Consider the following 26,413-nt stretch of genomic DNA (forward strand, 5'->3'; position numbering starts at 1 on the left):
AGACAAGCAGCTATAATGCCAAGTCCTCCAGATACGATACTGAAATTCCTGAGAGGGGTGTCTTCATTGTTTTCTTTCTTTGTTCCAGAAGCAAAGGCCGATAATGAACCGAGCTGTTCGCCGGCAGCTCAAGAACTGTTGACAAGGCTGGGATTTTTACTGGGAGAAGGGATCCCAAGTGCCACACACATAACCATTGAAGAAAAAAATGAAACCATGGTAATGCCCAAGGATGACACTGCATGTCATATCTGCTCAGAGGATGAATGACGGCATAATCGTCTTGCCTCCTCCCTGAGTGGGGAAGTTGTTGTTCAGACCAGATGAGTCTGGGCCATTGTGTATTGAAATTCATTTCAATAGTTTGTTTGTGATCCTTTGTAGTAGGGGGTGGGGAGAAGCAAAGGGTGCAGACCTTATAAAAATGTCCACATTAACCTTCTGGTCACCACCCAGAGGAGAGTAACTAAATGAAGTGGCCGAGAGAATTCCTTAGGAATGATACTACTTTTATCTTTATAGCACCATTCTTTTCATCTGGTTGCTTTGGTATGCACTTTCCTGTGCTTTTTTTTTTTTTTATTGGTTGAGACTTTGGAGGGTCAGTGGGGTGAGGAAAAGATTTATAGGAGATGAATGGAGACAAAATAAAATAAGATCAAAAGGTTCATCTTTGGAAGAGCACTCCCCTTCCTAGGGAACAGCAGCCTGCCATATCCGAGATGAGAAGTGTACCTCTGAATAGCAATGAGAGGCCAGAGCCTCTGCCCCTTTGAGGGTCTCTGCGAGGGTGTCAGGCATTGATTGAGATCGCAGTGGCCACCAGTCTCCTTCCCTGGATCGCAGAGCCCATAAATCTTCCAAAAATTGAATCAGGTTGCCGTGCTCGTGAAACATTACAGAAACAGAGTTCCCAGATTTTCCACACAGAGGTCAAAGAACCCATTTGTCTTCTGCAGAGTTTAAATGAAAGGAAGTCTGCCTGTTTGCTGTTTCTGCTTTACAAATGTGCATTCCCACTAAATTATTTCCAAGACTGCCCTCTTAAGAAAAAAGATCACAGGAAGGCGAACAAAACTAGGGAGATCACTCTTTTAAATTTTGGAAGATTGTATATATTAAGATCCCTGGATTGTAAAAAAGAAAACCTATTTTCCATTTTCCTGTTTGTTTTTGATGCTAAAACCTTGAAGCTACAAAGGGGTGTGTAGACGCGCTAACTCCTCCTTCCGTTCATCTTGCAGTGCACAGCTCTGAGCCAAGGCATCAGCCCTTGCTCCACTCTTACAAGCAGCACCGCCTCTCCTAGCACCGATAGCCCCTGCTCAACCTTGAATAGCTGTGTCAGCAAGACGGCAGCCAACAAAAGTCCCTGTGAGACCATTAGCAGCCCTAGTTCCACCCTGGAAAGCAAGGACAGTGGAATTATAGGTAAGACGCTCACTGCTCAGTCATGTGATGGCTCCATGCATTTCAGCCAGAGCATTCTCCAGGCTCTTCTTAAGAGGGTGTTAGCGTGTGCGGTCTGTGACGGTCAGCCTGCCTGGACTGCCTTGTCCTTTGCAGATAGCACTGGTTCCACGGACAGCTGAGCGGTTGAAGCATTGGCTTTTATATTCCTTGGTGTTTATTTGATAACCCTGGACTCATATGGTAAAAAATTTTCCACATCATGTCTGGCCTATGACATTATAAAAATTTTCCCTTGTCACTAATCCACTTGATGGGTATTGGGTTTGTATAGGACACACCACGGGACCATGAAGTCCCTGGATATTGAGAAGTCTTCCCAGCCAGATCTCAAGGTCACTGATCTCCCCACTTATGTCTAGGTATTCGTTCTTTCATTTCTTCTAATGGCATCTGACCACTGTCTGGAGGCCTGGAGGTTCTAAATCCGCCGCCCCCACCCCCACCCCCATGCCTGCAAAGTACATGTGGATATCCTGAATAGACTGTCTGGAGACGCAGAGTGTAGTTGTGATTCTTAGACTAGTTGGCTAGGTGATGTGAATGTTTAATTGAGTTATTTGCATACTTTTGAGGAAATCATAAATAAGGCTTCTGATGAGTTCAGTAGTTTCTTAGTCCCAGGTGCACAATAGAATCAACCAGGAGATTTAAGAGCCCTCGTTTTTACCTCCCATCCCAGAAGGAACGCGTTTGCGTTTCTGCAGCGGGGCCGGGGTGGCGGTGTGTCCTGGTCTGCAGCCTGGTGCCTTGGGGTGGGCTGTCCCGGCTTCCTGTGCTCTCAGGCCATGCTGCTCTCTGACACTGCTGCTGTCCTGCAGCTCAGCCTTTTCCCTGCTGCTGAGCGATGCACGTGTTTTTGAGGGATATGTTATGTTTTATTACTGGAATGAACCCCACTTCCTTCCATGTTAATATGTAACCAAATGCAGTGGCATTTGAGCTCTTGGTTTTCTTCAGTCACCTGTAATTTCTTTCATGTGTAATTTGAAAAACCAAACTGCAGATTCATTCAATTTGTATTTTGGAGATTGCCTCAGAAGATACGTGAGCTACCTGGATGGGGTCGTGGCATTCTCGATGTTGCCCCTGTAACAGCTCTTGTGAGGGGCCCTAAAGCAAGAGGAAGGCAAACCTGTTCCCTCAGTTATCTCTTGGATCAGGATTTTCAGTGGGTTTTTGTTTCATTTTTCATTGTCTCATTGAGATATAATTAACTCATCCATTTAAACCTTTGAGTGGTTTGTGTTTATTCAGAATTGTGCAGCTATCACCACGATCTGATTTTGGAATATTTTCACCACTTCAAAAAGAAACTCTGTACCCTTAGAAGTCACACCTTGTTTCTCTGCATACACTAGACCTGCTCACTGGGTAATCTACTTTCTGTCTGTGCAGACTAGCTTGTTCTGGAAGTTTCACGTGATTGGTTTTTGTAGCAGGTCTGAATTCTCTTCACTCCACCTCAAGCCCTTCCAGTGAGCTTATTCTTCCAATTCCCTTTTCTCTTTTAACTCTGCTTCCCCACCTGCTATTTTGTCTAACAAGTTTTTCCCAGTGTTACTTCTGTTTTCATGTCCCATCTGTCTCTGAAGTGTCCACCACTGATGGATCTCTGGTACTGATTCTGTGATAGCCAGATGACTTTCTTTACAGTGTTCTTAGCTCTTCTGCAATACCCTTTCCTCCTTAGAGTTTGTCTTCTTTCAGGAAATTGGCCAGTGCTACAGATCTTTTAAAAAACTATTTATTTTTGACTGCGCTGGGTCTTCATTGCTACACATAGGCTTTCTCTAGTTATGGCGATTGGGGGCTGCTCTTCATTGTGGTGTGCAGGCTTCTCATTGTAGTGGTTTTTCTTGTTGCGGTGCGTAGGCTCTGGGCTCGGTAGCTGCGACTCGCAGGCTCTAAAGCGCAGGTTCAGTAGTTGTGGTGTGTGGGTTTAGTTGCTTCACAGCATGTGGAATCTTCCCAGACCAGGGATTGAACCTGTATTCTCTGCATTGGCAGGCATTCTTATCCTCTGCACCACCAGAGAAGTCCTAGTTTTTTACTTTTTTTTTTTTAATAGCTTTTTCTCTTCATTCTGTATTGTGGCATTGACATCGCAGCCTCTGATTATAACCAAGCCAGTTTCTTGTTTTGACAGAAAACTTTTCAATGACAGAAAACTACCCATGTTCATTCTCTGCCTCTTTCTGTTTCTCATTAAGAGATGTTGCTGCAATTTTAAAGGTGTCCTAAAGAGGGAAAAGTTGCTGGTTTGTTTTTTGTATTATCACTGAGTGATTGAATTGCAGGAATATCAAGGCTCTCAATTAGTACTTGATTTAATACAGTCCCTGCTGAACCCAGAATGGTTAGTGCCCTTATAGTGTGCTCTCCATAGTATCTCAATATTTTCAGTTTACTTATTCTTGTTTTCTTATTTACTGTTATCTCCAGTATTCTGGCCTGGAGAGTTCCATGGACCATACAGTCTATGGGGTCACAAAAAGTCGGATACGACTGAGCAACTTTCACTTCCACATGGTTAGGGGGTCTCATCTATCTTATTCCCGCTATCTGCTGGGCTGCTAACATGGTGTTGGGAATGAGAAATTAAGGAAAGAGAATTATGGCTGCTGTCAAGTTTCATTGAAGGAGGGAATGGTTTAGTTGGTTTGTAAAGAAGCTGCGTGGGATTCCCATTCCAAGTCGGCATTGTCAAGTCTTTTCACGCCATCTGTACTGTAAGTTGTGTCTTGTCATTAAGCAGCTCATTTCATATCACTGAGGATGTCTTCATTCCTTGCTTCAAGTCAACATGTTCTTTTAACTCAGCTGAACGTGAAAAATGCTGATGATTGAGATGAACGTGGGAGGAAGTGGGAGGTGGTGCCTAAGTCTTTCTTTCAGCGAAGACCCCCTGCTCCGGGGTTTGTGCTTCCTGCCTGGTTCTCTGAGCTCCTTTAGGAAGCCAGGACCGTAGGTGGCCGAGAGGGAGAAATACTGTGCTGGTGACAATGTTCCTCTGTTCTCTCTCCTTCAGATCTGCAGAATTAGAACCTGCTGCCAAGGGACACATTGGAGGTGTGATAGGGAGGAGGAGGGAAAAAAAACCTTTCCTCTCTAGCAAACCTAGCCACAGCTCTTTGAAAAGGTGGGCGTGGTTGGGCCAGAGGAGAAAAGAGCTTCCTCCTGAGTTGATAACAGGGTATGCAGGTTCTGTCGCCTCTCTGGGGAGCAGGCATCTGTGACTCAGTTGTGGTTTGGTGATTGCTGGGGGTGGAGCGTGAAAAACATGTCTGTCTTTGTAAGGTGTAGCCTGGGAATGACAACCTTTTGGGCATCTTAACTGTTCAACAGAGTGAAATATTTAAGAACACAGCGATCCCAGTGGGCAGAGATGAAAGGCAAGATATCTTGGCTTCCTGCTTTGGGAGGCCTGGCAGCTGCTTGTCAAACAGGCTGGTTAAGATTCATGTTCCAAGTTACATGGTGCCTGGAGAAGGGCGGAAGAGGCTTTCCACTTAATCTTCCATTTGAAGTTGTTTAAGGCTCGTCAACCTATGGAGCTCAGGCTAGAATAGCAAAGGCCTGGGGGTGGGCTGGCGTAAAGAGTGCACAGCTGTCACGGCATTACAAGCTTTGCGGAAGTTGTAGGCTCCCATCCAGGGCTCAGACCTGAGTTCCATGTATAGTATTAGCATAGTTTATTTAGAGGAAACTTCTAACAGTGCTAAGCCATCCTTAAAAATTCCCAAACCTCCCCCTTAACCTCCCCCGTATTTAAGCCAACTTCAGTCATGCTGATACTATTCAGTCTAAATATTTTTGACCAACAGATGCTGTGAAGAGAGGCTTGTGTTCCCACATGCCCAGACAGCCTTCTCAGGCCGGCACAGGGTGCCCGGCCTGGTTCTGTTTCTACTGGTTTTGATATATTGCAGATGAAGAGAATTTCTTTTTGGAACTGCTTAGTAGGAGAAAGGGCAAACTATTGACCAGTAGAGGAGTTGATTCGACCCCTTCCTGTCTCTTGGAAGAGACCCTGATGCTGGGAAAGATTGAGGGCAGGAGGAGAAGGGGACGACAGAGGATGAGATGGTTGGATGGCATCACTGACTCAATGGACATGAGTTTGAGCCAACTCCAGGATATTGTTGGTGAAGAACAGGAAAGCCTGGCATGTTGCAGTCCATGGGGTCGCAAAGAGCCAGACACAACTTAGTGGCTTAGCAGCATCATCTCCAGTCTCTTAGATCCCCTTGAGAGGGAAATGGCAACCCACTCCAGTATTCGTGCCTGGGAAATCCCATGGACGGAGGAGCCTGGCAGGCTGTAGTCCATGTTTGCAAAAGAGTCGGATACGACTTAGCAATTAAACAGCAGCAAACTGTGGAGGGCAAGGCTTAGCAGAACCCTCACCACTTCCTACTCCACCTTCATTGTGTTGTGCAGTTTCACTTTATCCTATTTCAGGAGCTCCAAGTTCTCCTAACATAAACTTCTTTAGGAGCGTAATAATTCTGTCATGTAGAAATACTGTCTAAGCTAGATGAGATTAACTGAATTCCCTACAATGTCTTTTTTTTTTTTTTGTCCCTAAGGTAAATTCCTTATTCTTAACATATTAAAATTATTGACATTACCTAGAAGTTTCTGATTTTCAAATCTGCAATGTGAGAACCTCTAAATGTGACACCAGCTGTACTCATTCACTTGAAGCAGCTTTTCAATTACTTGCTTTGAAAGGGAAGACTTTATAAAGAAGTTGCTTTTAAAGGTATTTCCTCCATGACTGCAAGAACATTTTTTCTTTGTGACGCTCTCTTGAATATAACCGGCTTGCAAATGTTACAAATGGAAAGTCATAGACTATGAACCCCAGCTGAGACAAAAGTGAGGTATGGGCTGACCTTAGGCATATTGCAGGCTTGATTCCAATCTGCCATAGTAGAGTGAATGTTGCAATAAAACAAGTCACAGAACTCCTTTTGGTTTCGTAATGAGTGTAAAAGTTGTTTACACTGTACCAAAGTCTGTTAAGTGTACAATAGCATTATACTTAAGAAAAGTTACATACTTTTATTAAAAGATACCTTATTCTTAAAAAATGCTGACCATCACTCGTGCCTTCAGCGAGTTATCTTTTTTTGCTGGTGGGGGTTTGAAATACTGTGAGTTACCAGCATGTGACTCAGAGATATGAAGTTGAGCACATGCTGTTGGAAAAAGGGCATGCTTGGATTTACTCGATGCAGGGTTACCACACAGCTTCAATTTGAAAAACACCAGTTTTTGCAAAATGCAATAAAGCATAATATACCGGTATGTGTAGTCATTCGAATCTGTGTAAAAACCAATCTGATTTTAAAAAGTCACTGAAAAGCACTATTTGCTTCAAAGATATTGTTTGATTTTTATGTATTTCATATGATCAGTAGTTTATGTTTGTATTTATTTCAAAGAAATGGGCCATTTATTTCAAAAGAAAGAGGATGGGTATTGGATGAAGAGAAAGACACAAAACTCAGTTTTCCTATCAAGTTTTAAAATGTTAATAAATCCTACCTATCCATTAATGATAGAGGTACCCAGGAGAAGGATTTCCAGGTAGCCGTTTAAAACATCCTGGCAGAGAGAGAGGCCTTTAGAGGTTAACCATTCCTTCCATTTGCTTTCTCTGCCATCTGCTTCTACCTGCTGACACTTATAATCTCCAGATGACTTTGGTGGCACGTTGGATTTGTTGAGAGCTGGTGTTAGAGCAGCCCTATGAGGGGAGGGGAGAGGAGGGCATTCCATGCGGAAGACGGCCTGACCTCGTGTCTCACCTCTCACCCCACCATCTCCCACCTCCTGCCCTGCTCCCCAACAACTGAGCTACCACATTCCACCAGGCCAGATAGCTTTCAGGATGATTAAATGCTCAGTATTTGAAAAGGGTGAAGCAAGAACTCAGACTCTGCCTTTCCCCTTTCTCTAGGGGGTGGGGGAGGGAGCTTGCATTTGTTCCTCCCCTGCTCTCTTTGAAGTGGGGAGGCAGGTATACATTTAGGCAGGGGAATATCTTCACAGAAGCATTGCTCCTGCACAAGTGGCTTGTGGTGAAATACTGACAGTTGATTATCATCCTGCTGATCCTTGCTAGAGTTTGATAATATTTGTTTTTCTGCCCAGTTGCTTAGGACATAAAGAAAAGTGACTGTGGGCTGACTTTTATCTTCCTGCATCTCTCTCCTCTGCTTTCCTAGGCTTGTAAAATGAAAGTAGTGCCAGAGGAAGTGTTAGACCTTTCATTTTCTGAACTTTGTGTCCCAGGGGAGGTGATCAGATGTAGAAAGAGGCACACAAAGAGGAATTAATTGTACTTTATTTTCATTTTTAGCTTGTTGTCAATCCTGCCCTTATGATTTTATGCTAATACTGCTTTGTTGACACCTGTATTGCCCTGCTTGCTACTAAATTGAAATGCTTTGAAATTGATTTGATAATAACTATTTAGAGTGTTTCAAATCTGTGTTAATATTCATTTTGCTACACTGCCTGCAATTTAAAAAATCATCCTTAATTATAGAAGCTTTTTAATCTCTTGGGTGAAGGAGGAAAATTTGCCTTTACATATATTATTCAGTAAGGCCCTTAATGGGAAAGAAGTCCTTGGTGGTGATGTGAATCAGCAAAGTGCCCGCCGTACTTGTGTTCAGACCATGGTGGGAGTTCCCAGGCCGTTTTGTCTGAAGCATTTATGGGCACCAACTGCATACCAGGAGCACATTTGTTGAGTGCTGGGACGATAGAGATAGTTACAGCATCTGCTTTAAAACTTGTCTCCCTGTGGAATGACAGAATGGTCTCCTGCCGTTGAAGACCTGAGCAAGCTGTCAACTGCTGCAAAGGGTGTAAGACAGGGCAGTGCGCTCCAAGGGAAGGTGTTTCCCGTGGATAATACCAGCCACTGAACGTGAGTGCCTTGTGCTCTTTCCTGGAAGAGTCTGGAGGTCTGTGGAGTCAGTGGACTCAATGAGAAGTTCCGTTGTCCAGGCCTTCAGCGCTGAGGGTCTGTGAGCTGTACTAGTGGACAGTGACATGTGCTGCTGCCGGAAAACTTCATGTTGTTCGAGTCTGCAGGCTTCTTTCTGGAGGCTGCTACCCGCCCTTTCAGACAGAGTCTGGAGCCAGTGGGGCGAGGCTGAGGCTGGCCGGCGTGGCCTGCCCGCCCTCCCCTGCGCCCTGCCCCAGCTGCCCCTTCAGGTGTCTCTGCCTCAGAGGCCGGCTGAGCCCTGCTGGGACCTCGTGGCTGTGACTCGAGTCCCGGCCTAGCCGCCTGGCACAGCAGAGCGCCTTGCACAACGCGGTGGGCGCTGAGCCGGAGACTTGGGGCAGAGATCTGCCCGTCACAGGACCCTCGGCGGTTCCACAGGGCTGTCCAGGGGAGCCTCGTGCTGCTGTCCAGGCAGCGTGGCGGGAGGAGAAGCCAGAAAGCCCCGTGGGGCCAGAGGTAACTCCGGGCCCCCTCCCTGCATCCTGCCAGGTGAGCACCGTCAGCCCGAGTGCCTTCACTGGAAGCTGTGCCTGCCGGGCTGCGGGAGGTGAGAACGTCACCCAGGCGGACGAGCCCCAGACTTTGTTCCTGTGGTTTGTTATTGTGTGGGCGGGGCGGAGGGAGAGGCACCGCCTGGCATTTCTGGAGGTTTCCTGCAGACTGGGTTCATCCTTGCAGTCTTCCCTGGTGTCTCCTGGGGAAATGCAGTGTGTGGCCTGGCAGCCTGAGGGTGCGAGGTGTGAGTGCACAGCAGAGGAGGGCAAGCGGCTTTTGGGTCCAGAGCTCCAGGTAGTGGGCATGTGGCTTCTTGGACCTGTCACCTTGATCTTTCCCTGGTCTTGATCTCGGTTAGATGGTGTTCCCCTCTCAGAGTTGCTAGTGATCTTCATCCGGGTGGGTCCAAGAAGGCGGTGTCTGCACTACCTGGATTTTCCTTTTTTATTCACTTCTTCTCTTCTCTGACTTTCATAAGCAAGCAATCACTTTCTTTTTTGTTTCATCTTCAATTCACTGGTCCCTTATTTTAACTTTTAAACTCTTCCTCTTAACCATTAAACTGAATATAGAAGTTGAAAGATGTTTGTCTGGGTTTTGTTAGTGGTATTTTATTTTTCTTCAGTTGAATGGGGAGGACAGCATTCTCATGATATAGGAGTCACCTGACATGTGCCCTTCTATCTGATTTTTCTCTACCACCTATGGAGAGACAAAGGGCTCTCTTCATAGATCCCTGGCTTTGAAAATGGAGAATGCAGGACAATCTATGGGATGCTTAAAGTTTTTTTTTTTTTCAATTTGGGGGTGTTTAAAAATCTTTTCAAAATGATGTTTTTGTGTATGTTTCATATTGTAATAAATTAGTGTAGTCCATGACATAATTTGTAAATACATGTATGTGGGATGTGTGCACAAGCTTAATCCTGTGATTGGAGCAGTGCAGAGCATCATTCTGGATCCCAATGAGGCTTCAGGTGTTCCAGGGCTTTCTTGCCCATGGGACTGTTAGAAGTACTGAGTGAGATATGATGGAAGTTTAGAACAGGGCCTGTGACCATAAGCACTATTATAATATTCATGTTAGCCACTATTGTTGTTCTTATTTCCTAGGGATGCTTATTTATTTATATTCCATTCCTCCCTAGTGGATTTGAAATGCTCATAGGCATTTACTAAATCGAGATTTTTCTTTTTCAAAGAAGGTATGGGTGGAGGAGGACTTCCCCGGTGACTCAGCAATAAACACTTCTCCTGCCAAGGCAAGAGATGCAGGTTTCAATCCCTGTGTCGGGAAGATCCCCAGGAGGAGGAAATGGCAACCCGCTCCAGTATTCTTACCTGGAAAATCCCAGGGACAGAGGAGCCTGGCGGGCTACACAGTCCATGGGGTTGCAAGAATTGGACACAATTTAGTGACTAACAACTGCAACATGAGTTGGGGAAAAAGTGAGAGAAAAGATGAAGTCAGGAGTCAGGTTGATAAGATCTTATTAATTTTGCTTTAAAGTAGGCAGAAAGTTTTACTCAGGACTTGTAGCCAGTGTAAAGAGAGAAACACAAACATACAAGATTATGTCTGGAAAGTAAAGACAAAAACATGCCCATTCCTAGTAGCAGACCCAGAGAGATAACCTCTTGTGGGTTCTTATAAAGTTGAGAAGCCAGAGTTTGAACACATGCCCCTTTGCATTTTTCACCTCCTGTCTTTTCCAGAGCTCAGAGAAAGAAGAATTCAACTCTGCCTATGTATACGTTTGATGCCAATGGCCCTTAGTTCCTAAACAATTCTGGACTGGTGCCTTAGTCAGATTATTTCCTGATGTTCTTTTAAACCTACAACTTGATTTAGATCCCACCAAACTACTTTTTGGACCCTGAACTTTACTGTTTATTTTTTAAAATTCTATTTTAAGTGAACATTAACATAGAAAGAACCTTCTATAGGCAAAGAGGGGATGAGAGGAAGGCTGGGAAGGAGAAGGAAGGAATTGCATTATTGAAGTGCCACATAGAGCGCAATGTTTAATGACCAAGTGGGTCCCTGTCTCTGCTTCCCCCACCTCCCAGGCAGCCCTGACTCTCTCTCCTGGCTCCCTCATGACTGACCTTTCTCCACTAGCTGCTGCCCGGGGGCTATTTTTAACAAAGCAGGTTTCATGAACTGCAAAATACTTTTAGCCACAGATACTTCTTTTTTTAAATTATTTATTTTACTTGGAGGCTTATTACTTTACAATATAGCCAGATACTTTTACGCAACTCCTTTTACATGATGAGAACCGTGCGAGGCAAAGGGAGTTTTAATACACAGTGTGTGTGCAGTCAGAAGGTAATGGAAGTACCACTAACCTGTGTGTGTGTGACTTTGGTTAGTTTTTCCCCAGTGTGTTTCCATATCTATAAAGTAGTGTTGATGGTTCTCAGCCTTTCCACGTCTTCTCACATGTTATGGTGATCATGTATGTGTCTTAACATGATTTGAAAGTGCTTTGGAGGTGGTACAGCCCTGTGCATGAGTAGGTCTGGGTAAATGTGCTGTTACTTCTGAGGAAGATGACCCACTGTCCCTGCCTCAAGGGAGTTTTCAGGTTACATGGAGAGTTAGAAGTAGCATCACAGGTGAGTAAATGAGCAAACTTAATTTAATACTAACTTACAAGGCACAGTTTAACCTCGTAGCTTGATAAACCATAACGCCTAATAAGTCAGTCGTTTTACAGAATCCTGCCTATTTGCAGAGTGACTGAGACCCAGCCTGAGTGATGATGAAAGTGAAGTGAAAGTGGCAAGACTTAATTGACGAACACTGGCATCTGTACTGGGCTTTGCGGGTGGCTCAGATGGTAAAGAATCCACCTGCAATACAGGAGAACTGGGTTCAATCCCTGGGTCAGGAAGATCCCCTGGAGAAGGACGTGGCAACCCACTCCAGTATTCTCGCCTGGAGAGTCCACAGACAGAGGAGCCTGGCGACCATGGGGTCGCACAGAGTTGGGCTCAACTGAGTGACTAACAGTTGCACTTTCTTGGCATCTGTACTAGTTGAAGGAACAAGACGATAGAATTTTTCAGTTGTTAAGGGACTTTTCAAGATTATCCAGGCTCTGGAAAATGTCAAACAGCCCTTATTTTTCAGAGTATTTTATTTTAATCATCATATTTAGGATGTTGCCCTGTGTGGTCAACTTGAGGGTGACTGTGTTAACTTAATCAGGAGTATATTCCTGTTGGCCTGGAAGAATAGGTGTTTTTGAGTAGCAGGTCATTTGTTTTAAGACCTCTTTCCCTTTCTTGGAGGCTGTGGGGTTGTCCTATTTGTTATGCTTCTTAGGTTGGATGGGGAAACCAGAGCCTGTGTCTGCCCCGCCTGGATCTATTTCAGTGCTTCATCATATCTGAACCAAGATGAAAGTTCACTGTCTGGGCTTCCAGCTAGTAGCCTGACCTGGGATCCCCGGGAAGAAGGTTGTAAAGTGGGGCAGTCTTAGTGGAGCATCTTTGTGGGAGGGGCCTGGCTTCAGAGGGTCTCACCTGCCTGCCTTTCACCAGGGCTGAAGGTGGACGCTGGAATGCATCTCTTAGGTGAACTTCATAAGGGCAGTGGGAGAGTCTTCAACTTACAAACATAAATTTATGTAATGTTCTCCTTTTGAAATTGCAGCCCCATCTAGGACCTTTCTTCCCAGCAGCAGGGGACCTTTCTCCTCCTCGCTTCCCCCCCCACCCCCTCACCCCACACTTCCCTCCCTCTCCCTGACCTGAATGCTGCTGCTTGTCAGGGCCTGGGAACTTGTGGCCGAGCTGACAGATCTGGGTCTTCAGCCTGTCCCTGCAGTGCACAAGCCCTGGCCAGACTGTCCCTGCCTGGCTGCTGCTGGGGCCCCTGAAGTCCTGCTTCCAGTGCTGTCATTTGTAACATGGAGTAAGGAGTCCCTGTTCCCACTGCTTAGGTCTGAGATAGAGGTTTGATTCAGAAGTGCATGGCACTCAGGGAGAGCAAATGAAGAACGTCATTTGGACCTTGTTTTTCTCCTTAAGAATATGATCCCTCAGATAAAGCAACCACAACCTAAAAACCAGATCAGTCACCCCCACCCTGGAACTGTAACTTAGATGTTGGGGTTGTCTTGGAACCTGGCTAATTACAACATGCCGTCAGGAAAAGCATTTTGAGTCCTGAGCATTGGACTTCAAAATGAAAGTTTGTGACACAATTATAGCTTATTAAGAGATTATCATTAGTAACTAATGACGATTGAGGCAATGTCATTAATAAATTAAGGTAATCCTATGAAACCCTTAGCACAATCCCTGATATACAGTAACCTTCAGTAGATACTCGCTACTGTTATTACTAGCACCACCTGCATTTTTAGGATGGAAAGAGTCATACTTAATAAATGGATGCTCATATGAATGGCCCATTTAAAAAACACGCACAGTGAAGACTGATCGATTCCAAATAGATGGAGGAATTGGTAGTAATCCTCCTGCTAGAATACTTGGAAATGTTAGGAGTCCCCTAAAGGTGTGACGGGCCCATCCCAAATCAGCTTACACTTTGGTTAGAGACTCAATGCCAGCTTTCCTGAACCAGCAACAGTGAGAGTAAATGTCCTGCCTTCGTAGTTTGAGCTCATCCATTGAATAAGCAAGCATTTACTGAGCATTGAGTATGGGCCAGGCCCTGTGCTGTTCAGAAAAGGAAGGGATCAGCTAATGGTAAATCCTCTAAGGAGGCTTCAGCAGATAGGAGGGAGCAGTGGATGATAAGTCCAGGAGCAAAGACAGTTTTAAAATTGTGATAGGATACCCTGCAGTCACATCACAGGAGGAAATTGTTTTGTCTTTACTTCTAAACCATAAAGAGCATTGTAAAAAGAAAACCGCTTCGGACCCTTTGATCCCAGATAACAGACTCTGTTGGAGCTAATTCACCAGCCTGCTGATAAAGTGTGTATGTTGATGAAGCAGCTTAATCCAGGCCTCTGGGTCCTGAATACACTCTGACCCAGTATGCGCCCATTGAAGTCTTGCAGTTAAAGGCCTGGGCCGCTGGGATCCCAGTAGAGATCAGAGGACCTGGCCTCTGTTCTCAAGGACACAAGCCAGTGTTGGACCTGACTCGGTATCTTTAAGTGAGAAGTGGCTGTTTGTAGATTTATAGAGTGAATGTTGCCCTTTTTCTCCTTTTTTGCCACGATGCTTTTCCATCCTGGTTTTCTTGGAAGAGGTTAAATATTAATTCTGCCATCAAGTATCCCTTCTCATGCCTATGTTTTCCTGTCCCTGGTTTCCTCAAGGCTTCCATCTTAGGCTGCTAAAGGATCAAAGTCAAGTCGGCCTCTCTGGATGTCTTGAACAGATGTTATAATGGTTTAATTCTAAGGATTAAATTTCTGTCTGACTTTATCATTGGATTTTGTTTTATAGATTTTCCTCCTACATCTTTCCTGCATTAACCATTGTACTGCCCTGCCCCTTCTCTCTGTGCACAAATGTTATTAATTTGGGAAAAATACTTAAAGTTTCAAAGGAATTTAATGAGATTTGAATTCCTTTGTGAGCAATTCATCTTTGTTAAAAGGCAGGATATATCATTTCCAAATTACATAGATTTACTGTTAGCTCTCAGATGCTCTTAGACAGTTTTTTCATTATCTTCTTATCAGAGTTTTCTTTCCCCTCCCCTGTAGAATGATTTAGTAGTTTATTTCCCCTGATAAGCAACATTCTTCTAACTTACCAAAATACACTGTATGAAACATAGTTTGATAATAATCTGCACAGACCAGAAAACCATTGATCATTGGGATGGCATGTGTGTGTGTGTCTGTGTGTCTCTCTGTGTGTGAACTCTTAAGAGCCCCAGCTATTCCTGGCTTCCTTCAAAGTATTTTGGTCTCTCATTTCAGCCACAATTACAAGTTCATCGGAAAATGATGACCGGAGTGGCTCCAGTTTGGAATGGAATAAGGACGGAAGCCTAAGGTTAGGGGTACAGAAGGGAGTGCTCCATGACCGCAGGGCAGATAATTGCTCCCCAGTGGCAGAAGAGGAGCCCCCTGGGCCAGCGGAGAGCGTGCTGCCCAAAGCCGAAGCCTCAGTTGGAGATGGTCCGGTCCCTTATTCTCAGAGCTCCAGCTCGCTAATAATGCCACGGCCCAACTCAGTTGCAGGTAAGGCCACGCCTCTCCCTGGAAGGGTGACCTCGCTGGGTCTGAGGTGCCCACTGCTCACTTTCTTCACGTGGGAATCTAATCCAGACACAAGCCACCCTTGTGATAATGGGTCAGGCACTTACTTTTGCAGGCCTTACTGTACCCATCTGTAAGCATGAGGGTAAACCCATATGTAAACATAAAGCTGCATTTAATGGTCATGAAGTGACCTTTCCCCTCTAGAATTCTTTAAATCTAATACTTAGACTATATGGATCTTTGTATATGAGGGAAGAAAGGACCAAAAACTCTGTCCTTGTTTTTTTTTTTTTTTTTTTTAATTGTAGGATAATGCTTTACAGAATTTTGTTGTTTTCTGTCAGATTATTTTAAGCCTGAGTTAATGCAGGATTTACAGCTTAATCAAGGGAAATCATTGTTTAGAATGAGTTCGTTAATATCAGCTCAAAGAATTTCTTCTTTCCATCCCCCTGAATTTTCATTACAGTTTACTTTTAATTTTTAGTTGGAGGATAACTGCTTTGTAGTGTTGGGTTGGTTTCTGCCGTACAATGTGAATCAGCCATATGTATGTGTATGTCCCCTCCCTCTTGAACCTCCCTTCTACCCACCCCTCAAAAGAATTTCTAATCCAGCTTTCAAGCTAGTTTTCTGTAGCTGAGACTCATCATATAGATGGGAGATCCAGTTTTGTATAATTCGGTTATAAGGGAGCTCACGGTTTAAAACGAGCAGCAGAAAAGCACGTTCTCCATCAAGGAAATGGAAACAGGCCAGACAGCCACGTCTCAGCAAGATGGGGCAGCTGGAGCTGAGAAGAGAGTGTGAAAGGGGTGACTGGTGCTGGCTGACTGGTCAGTGGGTGCTAGTTCACAGTGGGCGGGGAAGGGAGCCTGACATCTGAGCTGCTGTGCCTGTTTCAAGGTCCCAAATTTCTAAACTCGGTGCTCTTCTGTTGAATTTAGAAGAGGAACTTGTTTTGATCATTGTTTGTTACCAATGAGATGCTTCCGATTTCTCCTCTGCCAAGGCCTGGACCCAGGATCTCTCTTCTTACATCAAAGGGTTTCTTTGTGACTCTGTACTGCTCCTTTGGGATGGGCCAGGCTACTCTGGTTGCCGTTGGGTGTGTTTTACAGTGGAACTCCGAAGTGGGTGATAAATATACGGTCCTAATGGGAGAATTCTGAGACACAACTCTTAATTCACTTTCAAAGGAAGTAAAATGGCCTTGTTCCAGAAGAGGGATTTGGTGTGCCTGCCGGAAGGAAGTACTGAGAGCTTTATGTGTATTGAATGTATTGAATGATGGTTCTTCCAGAAGATAGTGTGTCCTCCCACCACCATTTCAGCATCCACAGCATAATATGTTGCACCCATGGCATTTTAGACCCTTTTTACCTGGATATGATGAAAGGTTCATTTGTATTATCCCAGGGCTTCATAGCTTTATTGACTTCAACAAAATGGCAGACTTGTATTCAGTTTAATGCAGCTATTTTAAAATTAGGAAACACATTAATAAATTAATTTAGCAGTGTTAAAAGGACCCCTTTCAGGTTATGTTTTCTGCTTGATGTTCTTTTATGTGGTTTCCTGCCACGTGAAGTGACAGTGGGTGTGAGCTGAGCATTTCCAGGAGACTGCAGTGATTATGGAACAGGGCTTTCTGATTTCTGCTGTGCTCATTCATTAGCTTCTACGGATGCACTTGAACCAGACCTCCTGTGGAATTGGGAGGGTTTTACCTCTGGGCTTGAGCAGTGACTGCTTAGTCTAATGGGTTTGCTCATTTCTCCCATGTTGCATATTTTATAAACTAAAAGCATATTTTGGAAGGAAATAGGAAAGTGCCTTACATTATAGTATCTGCTAACAAGCTCGGAGTCTGGTAGATTCTTCATTGCCTACCCTTTTACCCCTGAAGCTGAACTTCACTTAGGTGGGAATGGTGGAACTCCCTTGGTGGTCTAGTGGCTAAGACTCTTCACTTCCAATACAGAGAGGCTAGGTTCCATTCCTGGTCAGGAAACTAGATCCCATAAACTACAACTAAGAGTTCTCATGCCAAAAAGATCTCTCATGCTGCAACTTAAGATTCAGTGCAGCCAAATAAATAAAAACTTTTTTAAAGAGGGAATGGCAAGATTTTTCAAGTATCATTGAAAAGAATAGAAGACTCATGTTATAGACTATATGCAGAGCTGTTTGTTTAGGGATTAGGAGGCAGGTTGCTACAAACAGAACAGTAGGCAACACTCGGGGGTGGACTGAAGTAAGGTGGGAAGGATCATATACTGAAATCTCTTTTGAAACTGTTTGCATGTCAAGATCCATGTAAACACAGAGGAACTGCCATTTGATAGGAAAGGTGTTTTGGTATGTGAAACAGAATAAGGACTAAGCAGGGGAAAGAAAGGTGATGCCAGCTTCCCCAAGGGACATAGTTTCCTTGGGGGGTGAGGATATGGAAACAAGTTCCAAAGGCTGCCTGCCTTTACTGTCACTAAGCCTGTTACAGAGAACTGGAGCTGTTGCTTCATTCTTAATTGTCTCATACAGTGGAATTTTTTGGTCAAAGGTTATAAAAGTAAGTTGGCTAGGTTTGGTGATTGTTTTGCTATACAGAGATTTTCTTTGGCAAAGCATTTGTTGAAGTGGAACTGATTTAGAAAGCTGCAGTCTGATTATTATTGTATATGCCACATCAAAATACATAACACAGACACATTATTCCTTCATTAAAAAGCAGAATGAGAAGCCTTTAAAATGATATCTTGAATAATCCAGAAGTTGGATAATTGAGCTCTACCCTTTTGGACTACTGTTTTTTTTCTTTTTTTGTCCTTTGAAATACTTTCTAAGTGGATCACAGAACACTGTTTAGTTTAGGAAACTAACAAGCAGAATTACCAGCCAGTTTTCTTGAGACTCTGACTGATAATTGCCTTGGACTTAATGGCACTTACCTTTGATAGGTTAATCCATGGTGTTTTAATAGATGTTCCCTTTGCTCAGCTTAGACAAGTCTCCCTCTGGTTCTCCATCTACCCATTCCACCCCCACCTCCTTTCCCCACCAAAAACCCCTCTTTCCTGCAGCACCTTAAAATGTACTTCTCACCCAGATGTTAGACACAATGCGTGTATGCCATGACTGTATAATTAATTTAATTGTAGCAGTATTAGCAGTAGATTTATTGCAGCATGAAATTATTTCTTTCCCTCTGATTCTTCTGGACTCTGAATAGTGTTCGGGCTTTTGAAAGCATTTATTATTTAAATACCAGAAGTGAGCTAATTTTTGTAGCATCTGAGAATTCCTAGGAGTGTGTGAAAGGACAGCGTGTTGTCGTCCTAGGGTGTCACCTGGGCGTGGGACTGAACACCTGCAGCGTCACTGCTGCTTCTCTTTCATCACTCTCAGTGGCTATGATGACACTTTGGAAAGTGGAGGGAGCCAGCAGGTGGTGGTTTGCAGCCCTGATGAGCAATGATCCTTTTCGAAGCAACGTGTTCATGTTTAGCATAGACCTTTGGAGTTGCTGGGCCTCTCTGTTCCCTACTTTGGAACTGAAACTGTAGTCACTGAATATCTGCAAAGAGGTATTTGAAACCTCCTATCTCCTGCCTCTGTGTCAGACTTGGGCTTTTTTGCAATCCTTTCTTTGAAGTGCTCTTTATAGTCTCTTCTTCTTAAACCTTCAGTTGTCAAAAAATTCTGAACTGAATGTCATGTTGTAAGGCGTCAGGATAAGAAGGTAAGTGGGAAGCCTTTAGAGGCTACAGGCATCTCTGTGCCCTCTGGGGTTGAGGCAGCAGGTCAGACAATCTGGGCTCTTCCAGCCCTGAACCAAACCAGCTTGTGGCCAGAATGTAGCTGGGGTTACTCCTTTTGTCTCAGTCTTCAACATGTAGGTGTGTGCACAAGGAGGTGTGCTGAAGAAGGGTCATTTGCAGAGCCCCGAGTCAGAGTCCCAGGTCCCAGGTGGGAGCCTGGAAATAAGTTCTAAGCAGTATTACTATAGGGAGTCAGGGTGATGGGTGTGGTCCTGCTGGCCATCTAGGAAGTTTCCCACGCCCTGATTGTGAAGGACCTGGAGAGAAGCTAGATGTTGCCTTGGATTCCCATACCTAAGGCTCACTTGGAAGTCCTGCATAGGGAATTAGCTGTATCTTTCTAAGGGGAAAGATTTGTGTGGAGTGTTGACATACTGTGTGTGTGCAGCATGTGTGAACAGGCTGTGGATACGCACCGAAGAAGCGTCAGTGTGTGCTGCCGTAGAGTCGAGCGGTTTGATGTTTCTCTGTGGCCTGGGACATTGAGCAGGCTGCTCAATGGTCAGCTGGCCTCTGGAGACTGCGGCAGAGTGGATGCACTGTCGCAGAGCCAGGCCATGAGCCACCCGTGTGCCTGCTGAATGGAGGAGTGAGAGGAGGTGGTGCCAAAAGTGGGGAAGAAAAGGACCGAGGCCTTAGGGAGGGGAAGTAGGAAGGGCCCAGATCAGGCAGATGGTGCTGGTCGGTGGTCGGCTGCTGCATCCGAGCCCATAGGGTAGCCAGAGGGTTTTCAGCAAGCAGATGGCCCAGCTTGACTTCTGTCCTTCGAAATGCTGTCACACTGATGATTTCACCAGTCTTAGATGCCTTAGCCCTGGAAAAAGGAACTCCCTCTCCCTCATCATTCCCCCTCAAGTGATGTCTGTATCCCTGTAAGATAATCATATGTCTAGGATCATCATTATTTTTTTAATGAACTCCTTAACCCCCAAACCAGAATGGGTTTGTTTTTATTTAGATTTTTCTCATTGTGACCTAGAATATATATATCTATATATAAATAGGAGAAGCTTCCTTTTTTAAGATGGAAGCATGAAATGTGTATTTGCTTTAAAAATTTGCTAAGACATAACAAAATTATTTTGTACTGATTGTTTTTATAATTCACCTTATGTGTGCTTGAATAGATCCTTAAAACTTTTGAACAGGTAACTATGTGCCATGACTCTTACTTATTTGATCAGAGGAAAATGTGATTACTTATTTTTAGAATTAAAAAAGTACATAAACATAATATAGTATAACATATAATCTATAATGTATACATAAAAATTTGAAGCTTTCTGATAAAGTCCACTTGGTTACTTTTACTGCTAAGAGCTGACTTTTAGGGTTCTGAGCCCTGAGGAATTGTCCATGCAGAATCTGCTCACCTAGTTAGCAAAGCTGGAATTCTAGTGACAGAGGAAGACTCTCTCGAGCTACAGAGATGACAAGGCACTGCGCTGTGTTTGCAGTCAGTACTGAAGCTTTACTGAGTTTCACTTGATTCAGGTTTCTTCATAAAAATTTTTGGTGAGGGCTGTCTCTTTCCTGGAGTAACGGAGATTCTGGCAACCGTATCAACATGACTTTGGCTCAAGAATGAGGAGTTCTTGGTTTTTTCCACTTCTCAATTAACAGCACTGACAGAAAAATTAATGGGGGCAGGCAAACAAAACCAAAGTCAGTCTGAAGTAAATTTTGTTGAAAGCCTGAAATGAATGGCTCTGTTATTTATAATTTTTCGTAGTTTGGGTATGATATTAAACTCAACTTTGAAAAGACTAAACTTCGGTTTAATATTACAGCAACGAGCTCAACCAAATTGGAAGACCTGAGCTATTTGGACGGACAGAGAAATGCTCCCCTTCGGACATCAATTAGGTTACCGTGGCACAATACAGCTGGAGGTAGGACACAGGAAGTTAAAGGTATTTATCTTTGTGTCTGCTGCGACTATGGCTGTGATGAGCTCGTTCACTAAACATGGAAAGTCTGTGGTAACCAGCATTCAAGCCAGCCGTTTTTAAAACATGAAATGAAGTGTATCTGTGCAAGAAGTTTGTATCTCTATGGTGTCCTAGGAAACCATCCTTAACAGTTTTGGAGTCTCCTCTTATGTTATGTAATTAACTTGCTTCTGGAGTTGAAAAATTATTCTGCAGTATGTTGTTTTGAAGCGAGTGGTCGTTTAACACTCAGGGATTGTTTAACACTCACTAGAATTTTTGGTCACCAGCAAAGAATCAGCTTTGTTATAGTTTCTTAGGCTCTGTGGGCCACCTCCTGCTTCTGGCTGAAGTGCACAATTGAGTAGCCAAAAATCTCATAATAAGGATCAGAGTACCATCACACACCGATAAGAGTTGGGACACTGTCTTTAGGGGAAATGCGTTTCTGTTTATTCCTATAGAAGTGGAAGAAACATGTCTTAAGTACTATTTCAGATAAACTGATGAGACATGATTTGGCTCCTTCATCATTTTCTCTAATTCTCTGTGTATCTATCTTGAGTCATGCGAATAACTTAGAAGCATGAAAGGGCTAGAGTCATTTTAATAGGACCCTTTGTAAGACCAATAAGGTATAATAAATGAGGTAATAGGAAGTGTTATAAGAACCATGCTGGAAGTACTTGCAGACCCCTTGTATTGTAAAACCATACAGGCAATGATAAACTGAGTTTTTTAGTGTATAAAATTATGACATTCTTCTAAAATAATGTTTTGTTTTTTTTTTTTCCTAAGCACGATTTGCTCCCTACAAGCCACAAGACATTTTGTTGAAACCATTATTGTTTGAAGTACCGAGCATAACCACAGACTCTGTGTTTGTGGGAAGGGATTGGCTCTTTCACCAGATAGAAGAAAACTTGAGGAACACAGAACTGACGGAAAACAGAGGCGCGGTGGTTGTTGGAAACGTGGGCTTTGGGAAGACGGCCATCATTTCTAAGTTGGTGGCACTGAGCTGCCATGGAAGCCGCATGAGGCAGATCGCTTCCAACAGCCCCAGCTCATCACCGAAAAGTATGTCCGTGTTTAACTGCTGGTCCAGTTTATTGCATGAATGTAAGAAAGGTGGAGGGAATTGCTCTCCGGATAGACATAAACTCCCCGTTTTCTTCATGTTCCAGCTGATGTGTCAGGTTTGTGATCATGTGCTGGAGAATTCTCTGTCTTTCACAGTCTTCTGTAGGTATGACCTGGGGTGAGGCGAGGCCTCCCTCTTTCCCAGCTGTCAGGCCTGTCACCCTCCTGATGGGGGCAATGAGGCCTGATCAGGTGCTCTGAGGAATTCAGAGTCCTAAAATTCGGGATTAGTCTTCTGGCAGAACAAGCCAGGAGTCTGTGCAGAATTCTTTGGCATCCTGTTTTTCACAGCCTTCGTCTTCTATGCTGGACTTACCAAAATTATAAAAACTAACTTCAAATGGGAAGGAGTGGCAAATTTGACAACCCATAGCTTATTTTATGTGTAATAAAACAAAGTGTTTCTAACAGGGTGAACAGGAACAGGGAGCCAGGAATTATTATTATTTTTTTTAACCGAAAATAATAAAGGAAGCCAGGAACAGCGGTTCTCCTGGGAGGGCACTTGGGTAATGGGAGACAGGGCTGAGAGGGAGCCTGTATTCCCATTTGGGCCTTTGCATTTGATACCATGTTCACTCATTAGCTGTTAAAATACTCTCTGGGTTCAACCAAGAAGTTATGTTCAGCATCCCACACTATCCTTGTAAATAATGAAACTGGTCTCTTCACTGCAGCTTCAGATTCCTCCCAGGATGTTCCTTTCACTCCACTGCTTTCACCAAGTTCTACAAGTGGTACTGGTGCGGCTAAATCCTCCCCAGTGTCTGGGTCTGATGCTTCTGAGAACCAGAGATCACGAGAGGATGCCGTGAAATACCTGGCTTCCAAGGTAACCTGCTCCTGCTCTATGGGAGCCTTCCAGAGAGAGAGATTTGCTAGTGTGGCTTTTTAGAAATGAATTTAAAAAGGGATCTTGAAATGGAGACAAGAGTTGCTTAATTTGAAAATGTAACTTTTGATAAAATTGTGATAGAGTACTTCAAATAAAAGGTACTCATGAAAATTAATATCTTAGGACACTGGCAGTGGTGTCATTGATGTCATTAAATGATGAATTGAAAGAGTTCCTCAGAGCCGCCATAGATATCATTGCACTCACCACAAATCCATCCTTGTAAGCACATGCCCTCCTCCATTTTTCATTTGGTATAAAAGCAGGGGATTGGGAGCCTTTACTATGCCCCAGACTTTCTCCCCCACCCCCACTCTGTTGCTAGGGCCCTTGGTTAGAAGTGTCTTTCTGTCAGAGGTTTCTTGTGATGTTGTAAAGAGACTTGGCTGACTTTCCCTTCCTAGGACCTGATCATCAAGGTCCTTCTGAAGTTTTCAGTCTGCTCAACATCCAGCACAGGTTCATAAGCTGCCCTCCTGCATGGCAGCAGTTACCACTCTCATTTCTCGTGAGCCACTTGGGTCTCCCAGGGCAGAAGGGGCATTGAGCTGGTGATGCTGGAGAACCACAAGTGAACAGTGGTGAGAAGCATCTGTGAGGAACCCCCTCAGGTGAGGTTGGTGCAGGGGAGCTGAAACGAATGTTCCCGAGCCCCAGATCCCTGCTCCTTGCTTCTGCTTTCCCGATGAAGGCTATTCCTCACCCAGCCTGGGCAGTCCCAATGCCCTGACCACTGATTTGGGGCAGTCCTCTGGCCATGAACAGGTGATCTGAGATGAGGGATATGGTGCAGACTTCACAGCCACCCTGTGACAGTGGTTTTTAAAACCAGTTTGGGACCCACAAGAAGAAATACATGTTATACTAAACACCTGGTGTTCACACACATCATCACACACACAACTGAAACAAAAACATTGTAGACTTATTCTTACATCTATAAAGTTCACTGTATTAAGTTTAAAAAAAAAAGGCTTTATGGTTCCAAATTGATTTCATGCCCAACTCTTGGATTGCCAGACTTGCTATTATCAAACACCATGCTAAGTAGACTGTGGTGCTGGCTCACTGCTAGTTTGCACAAGCTCACAGGTCCCCTTGCGTCGCTGTTAAACTCTGTCCAGTTGAGAAGGGAAGAGCAGTCCTCTTCCCTCTGAGTGTCCATGATGCGTGTTCATTCGCTTCAGTCGTGTCCGACTCTTTGCGACCCCATGGACTGTAGCCCACCAGGCTGCTCTGTCTGTGGATTCTCCAAGCAAGAATACTAGAGTGGCTTGCCATTTCCTTCTCCAGTGTCCATGATAGATGTAATCAAAAACAGAAGTCACGTGGGTTCCAAATTGGCCACACCTATCTTGCCACCTGCTTTGTAAGAGTCTGTAGACCTGGAATCAGACTCCAGATCTTCCATTGACTGTCTGTCACCCTGGTGGGGCATTAACCTGTGTGCTGCCCTCAGCTCTGATCCATAGCCAGTGGTTTTTGTCCTGCTTCTGCAGGGCTTGTAGGGCTGAGTGGGACAGCAGTGACACAGACCCCTCTGAAAAACAGAGCACGTTACATGAATGTGTTTTGACGTTTTTCACCTTCCTTACCTTGTACCTAGGGTGTCCCTGGTGGCTCAGTAGTAAAGAACCCTCCTGCCAAAGCAGGAGACACAGGTTCGATCCCTGGGTCAGAAACGTCCCCTGGAGAAAGGCAATGGCAACCCACTTCAGTATTCTTGCCTGGGAAGTCTCATGGACAGAGGAGCGTGGTGGGCTACCATCCATGGGGTCGCAAGAGAGTCAGACACGGCTTAGCGACTAAACAACAACCACCACTGCCAGCTTGTATTTATATTCATTCTCATGGGGAAAGTCGCATATTTTTCATTTGTCTGCAGTATGCCTCCCACTCTCAAGACAGAGCCACATCTGGCACTTTCCTTGGGGGTCTCTCTAATGAATAGCCTGCTGCCACTTCAAATCCATCCCAACAAAAAGAATCCTCTCAGTGCTTGGGCAGGAGCCTCCCTTCTATGTGCCTTCACATGACCGGCAGGATTTGGGTAGTGTCTGCTGTTGAACTTCTCCGTGGTGTCGCTGGAAGTGTGGGGAGGAGGCTGAGGGCCTGAGCCAGGCTGCCTTGCCCTCTTGCCAGCAAGAGGAAGCAGCAGTGACTTGACTGCCTGGCTTTCGTTGCCACCAATTTTGTTTGCTTTTTGGATGCCAGAAATGAGTTTCCCAAGGAGATGCTGCTCTTTTTGAAAATAGACATGTAGTGACTGTGATACTAGTGGGTATCAAGAATATCCAGATGGTTCGAAATTGTTTTAAGCCAGGGTAGAATTTACGTTTCCTGAATAACTTTTATTCATTTATATTTGAGACAGAGGGAGTAACTTGTGGCGATCTTAGGGGCAGTCAAGAGAGATTTGTGGCTACAACTTAAAGTCTGCCTAAAGTTCCGCAAGCTTTAACATTCCTTCCAAAGTGGAGGAATTGCTGAATCCATTAAGCTAAATGATGACTCAGTCCTGGGGAATAGAAGGAATGTGTCTTGTTAGAGAATGGGAGGACTGCATCCCATCAGAGAGTGTGGAAGGAGCCGTGCGGAGAGGATGGGGCGATGCTGACGGCTCTGCTTCCCCGCAGGTCGTGGCCTACCACTACTGCCAGGCCGACAACACCTACACGTGCCTGGTGCCCGAGTTCGTGCACAGCGTCGCGGCCCTGCTCTGCCGCTCCCACCAGCTGGCCGCCTACCGGGACCTGCTGATTCGGGAGCCGCAGCTCCAGAGCATGCTCAGCCTCAGGTCCTGTGTGCAGGACCCGGTGGCCGCCTTCAAGAGGGGCGTGCTGGAGCCGCTCACAAGCCTGAGAAACGGTACCTCCCAGCGGCCGGCCGTGTCCTCCCGCTCCCCGGGATGGTCCTCAGAATGGGGGTGGGGGTCTGCCCAACCCTGGGGGAGGGAGCGAAGTGGGCACAGGGAGGATGTGGGGGGGACATGTCTTCTCCCCTTCCTCAGAATCCTCTGTCCAGGGCCCCACCTTGTCCCCCTCCAAATAGTGTTGTTATGAGTGGAACGCCTCCAGTAAGAATTGACTCCCCAGTTGAACATTTCCAAAGTAGCTAATTTGTAACCAGAGGTTATTTAGATGACTGCCTCCCTAGAAACTGCTGCCTGCGTATTTTGCTTTCCTCAGTAGCGAGGGAGTACATTGGGAGTACGTTGATTGTTTGGGGAACTTGCCAGCGTGTTTTTCCAGGGGCCTCTGTTCTCTGGTGGCTCAGATGCTAAATCTGCTTGCAATGCAGGAGACCTGGGTTCGATCCCTGGGTTGGGAAGATCTCCTGGAGAAGGGAATGGCAACCCACTCAAGTACTCTTGCCTGGAAAATCCCATGGACAGAGGAGCCTGGCGGGCTACAGTGCATAGGGTC

General features: G+C 44.8%; 1 protein-coding gene across 9 annotated transcripts in view; it reads left to right on the plus strand.

Moving 5' to 3' along the window:
* Nucleotides 1-26,413, plus strand: part of TANC1 (tetratricopeptide repeat, ankyrin repeat and coiled-coil containing 1) — a 241,804-nt gene that overhangs the window by 164,402 nt on the left and 50,989 nt on the right. For 4 of the 9 annotated variants that reach the window (XM_065931600.1, XM_065931601.1, XM_065931599.1 and 1 more), the window contains 7 exons: nt 89-219; nt 1,245-1,431; nt 14,914-15,177; nt 20,810-20,932; nt 21,749-22,030; nt 22,771-22,925; nt 25,625-25,856. In XM_065931600.1, coding sequence (XP_065787672.1) covers nt 89-219; nt 1,245-1,431; nt 14,914-15,177; nt 20,810-20,932; nt 21,749-22,030; nt 22,771-22,925; nt 25,625-25,856 — 1,374 coding nt within the window. The remainder of the gene's footprint in view (nt 1-88; nt 220-1,244; nt 1,432-14,913; nt 15,178-20,809; nt 20,933-21,748; nt 22,031-22,770; nt 22,926-25,624; nt 25,857-26,413) is intronic. The other 5 variants (XM_065931606.1, XM_065931605.1, XM_065931603.1 and 2 more) reach the window with 5 other exon arrangements.

Source organism: Muntiacus reevesi, chromosome 3 (genome assembly GCF_963930625.1).
Source record: "Muntiacus reevesi chromosome 3, mMunRee1.1, whole genome shotgun sequence".
NCBI lineage: Eukaryota > Metazoa > Chordata > Mammalia > Artiodactyla > Cervidae > Muntiacus > Muntiacus reevesi.